We start from the raw sequence: 2,502 nt of genomic DNA, 5'->3' as shown, positions 1-2,502 counted from the left end.
CATAATAATAATAATATCATTAATAGCAAAGGCATTCAACATTACGCAAAAGTTTTTTAACATGTCATTCAAAATAGGCATCAACATGTCTCAAATCCATCAAAATCAAAGTACAAAAAGTATGTTATAACAGAGATTTCATTCCTCCTAGAAATGCAAAGACCTATCATCAAGGCAAAAGCAATTATAATGAAGCATGATCAGCAGAACCAGAATCACCATTATCCCCCGTTCTGCATGCCATGGTCCAAAGCCAATCTCTTCTCTCATCTTTTGAAGAACCTCCTCTTGCCATTTTTTCTTTTAGTGCTCAAAAATACCTAGAAAGTCTTCACGCGAGTACAGCTCTGGAGCTTGACTTGTAGAGGTAGAAGAGGATGATGATTGCCCAATAATTCCAGTGAGATCCTCCAGGGGACTAAAGCCATAGCTGAGGCGCCGGACATAAAATGGTACCGTTCGTCAAAGGACCTGGCTCTCTTGAGGGCCTCCTTGCTCAGGACAAAACCCTTGGCCAGCATGCTGCTCACCACATCCTCTGCCTTCCTCACTGCAGACTCAGTTGACGAGAGCTTCCCTTCCTTCTGCAGCACCAGAAACAAAAGATGGGAAGACAAAAACAGTGAAACCTTTTGAATTAATATAAGTAGGTTGAAATTACAAAACTGGAACTGGAAAAACAAAACAAAACAAAAGAACCAACAATTACAAGCCTGATAATCTCACTAAATGGTTCCCAATCCCTAAGACATTAATATATAAAAGGTCGTTATCTCTGACATGTTCCTTCTTGTTGAAACATAACATGCGAGCAAGACCTATAATCCCAAAAATGAAAGACATAGGAAAAATTTTGGTCCACTAGTTCAGAACTTTTGTTTTTGAAAATTATCACCACAACCTACTGGTACAATTATAAAGTAACACTCGAACGATGAAACGCTAATGAACGTGGCCCACACGGCTTTGTTTTTTCATTCATTCTTTTTTCAAGGAGAAAACCACCACGTATACAAAATTAAAAGCAAAAAGTCACAATATGGCTTTCACGTCATGCAGAAACCTGAGAGTCAGATGATGAAGAAATCTATTAAATATTCACAATTTTCTCTTATATTTCCCTCCCACCTGAAATCCAGGCCTCATAACAAGAACAAATCTTCCATATTTGTCAAAGTAATCGGCCCGGTAAATCTTTCCAGTAGCAGCTCCATGGGCAACATCTTCCTAGTAGTCAACAAGAAATTACATCAGGAAACAGAAAGCTATAAACAAACTTGTAATCATGTAGGCTTTACCAAAATATCAAGAATGAGTGGCTCTAAAAATTCTATGCAGTTGATAAATAGCAACTTATCTGCACTTTCTTTCAAAATAAGGGCTTTGGAGATATAAAAATTTGATGCAGATTCTTCCTTCTTACAGTTGAATGATGGCACATTAATAAACTAAATGAAGGAGGTAGATCACTTAATCTTTGCGTTCTGTCAATTTTTGTTTCGCTCTTGCCAAATGTGGGCAAATGGTCATTGTGTCTTTTTGATTTAATGTTTTAATAAATCTAGCCTCTTCTTAGATTTGTGAGGAGTTAAAATTCAGAAATAATTTGATTGGTCAGTGACCAACTTGAAGAACATAAAGAACTCTACCCATACCCAGAGAATGGCTTCTGGCTTATATTTCAATCTCCATTACACAGTCTCTTTCAGCATTTTACTTGCCTTTTCTGCATTCCAGTTTCTTGACCGAAGGTACCTTGATATTGAAGCATCTGAACAGAAGTCTGGCAGTGCTTCCGACAATGGACCAATCATCCTTCGAACTTCATTTATCTGCTTGGAAAAGGCATCAGCATTACCTATATATGATAAGCATGATACAACAGGAACCCCTTAACAATGTTGTGAGACATAATATTCCATAAAGATCTTAACATGCTTTCTCAGAAAAAGGAAGGAGCTTAAGATGCTCTTCAAGTGAAAACTATAAGATGCTTTTCAAGTGAACACTATAAGATTCTTCAAGTGATAACCAAAATTCGGAATGAAGATGTCATGCATAAAACTTAAGAGGCATAAATAGAAGCATTTAGTTGGTTAAAATGAGTATGTTTACCTTTGCTTGCTGTTCTTCAGGAGACAAGGCTTTCTCAACAGCACTCGATCTTGATTTTCTCAAAGGCATTGTTATATAATTTAGCAAACTTTTGGAAGATCTAAAAATTAAATTAAAATGAGTATATCTGTATACCAGTAAGAAGATCAATAACAAAGATTGAATTTGCCTGTGAGGGAAATTTATAGCTAAATGAATCAGCAGAATCAATATATTTTATTTCATAGAAGAGAGTCTAGCTCCTATGTAAATAACTTTAAATACCCAAATGTAGCCTATCTGGAAGAAAAAGAAATTAAGTTTCATTGATGTACATGATGCTGTTAGATATATGTTTTACATGATTCAGGGCTTATCTATCTTGTGCTGAGATTATTTTTCCAACAA

The 2,502-nt window shown here is 36.0% G+C and overlaps 1 protein-coding gene across 4 annotated transcripts; it reads right to left on the bottom strand.

Annotated features, from left to right (window-relative positions):
- Nucleotides 1–208: 208 nt before the first annotated feature.
- On the bottom strand, nucleotides 209–2,207 carry LOC120105917 (binding partner of ACD11 1-like). 4 transcript variants are annotated; one of them, XM_039118693.1, is made up of 2 exons: nucleotides 2,116–2,201; nucleotides 209–584 (listed from the first exon to the last, which is right to left on the bottom strand). In XM_039118693.1, the coding sequence occupies exons 1-2, from the start codon at nucleotides 2,182–2,184 to the stop codon at nucleotides 321–323; spliced, it is 333 nt and encodes a 110-aa protein (XP_038974621.1). In that variant the 5' UTR covers nucleotides 2,185–2,201; the 3' UTR covers nucleotides 209–320. The 4 variants fall into 4 exon arrangements, 3 of the variants coding, with proteins under 3 accessions (XP_038974621.1, XP_038974622.1, XP_038974623.1); XM_039118694.1 differs by having other exon boundaries at nucleotides 209–581; XM_039118695.1 differs by lacking the exon at nucleotides 2,116–2,201 and adding an exon at nucleotides 1,129–1,166.
- Nucleotides 2,208–2,502: the final 295 nt, after the last annotated feature.

The sequence above is a fragment of the Phoenix dactylifera genome, unplaced genomic scaffold, assembly GCF_009389715.1.
Source record: "Phoenix dactylifera cultivar Barhee BC4 unplaced genomic scaffold, palm_55x_up_171113_PBpolish2nd_filt_p 000397F, whole genome shotgun sequence".
NCBI lineage: Eukaryota > Viridiplantae > Streptophyta > Magnoliopsida > Arecales > Arecaceae > Phoenix > Phoenix dactylifera.
This window is presented reverse-complemented; position numbering and strand designations above follow the sequence as displayed.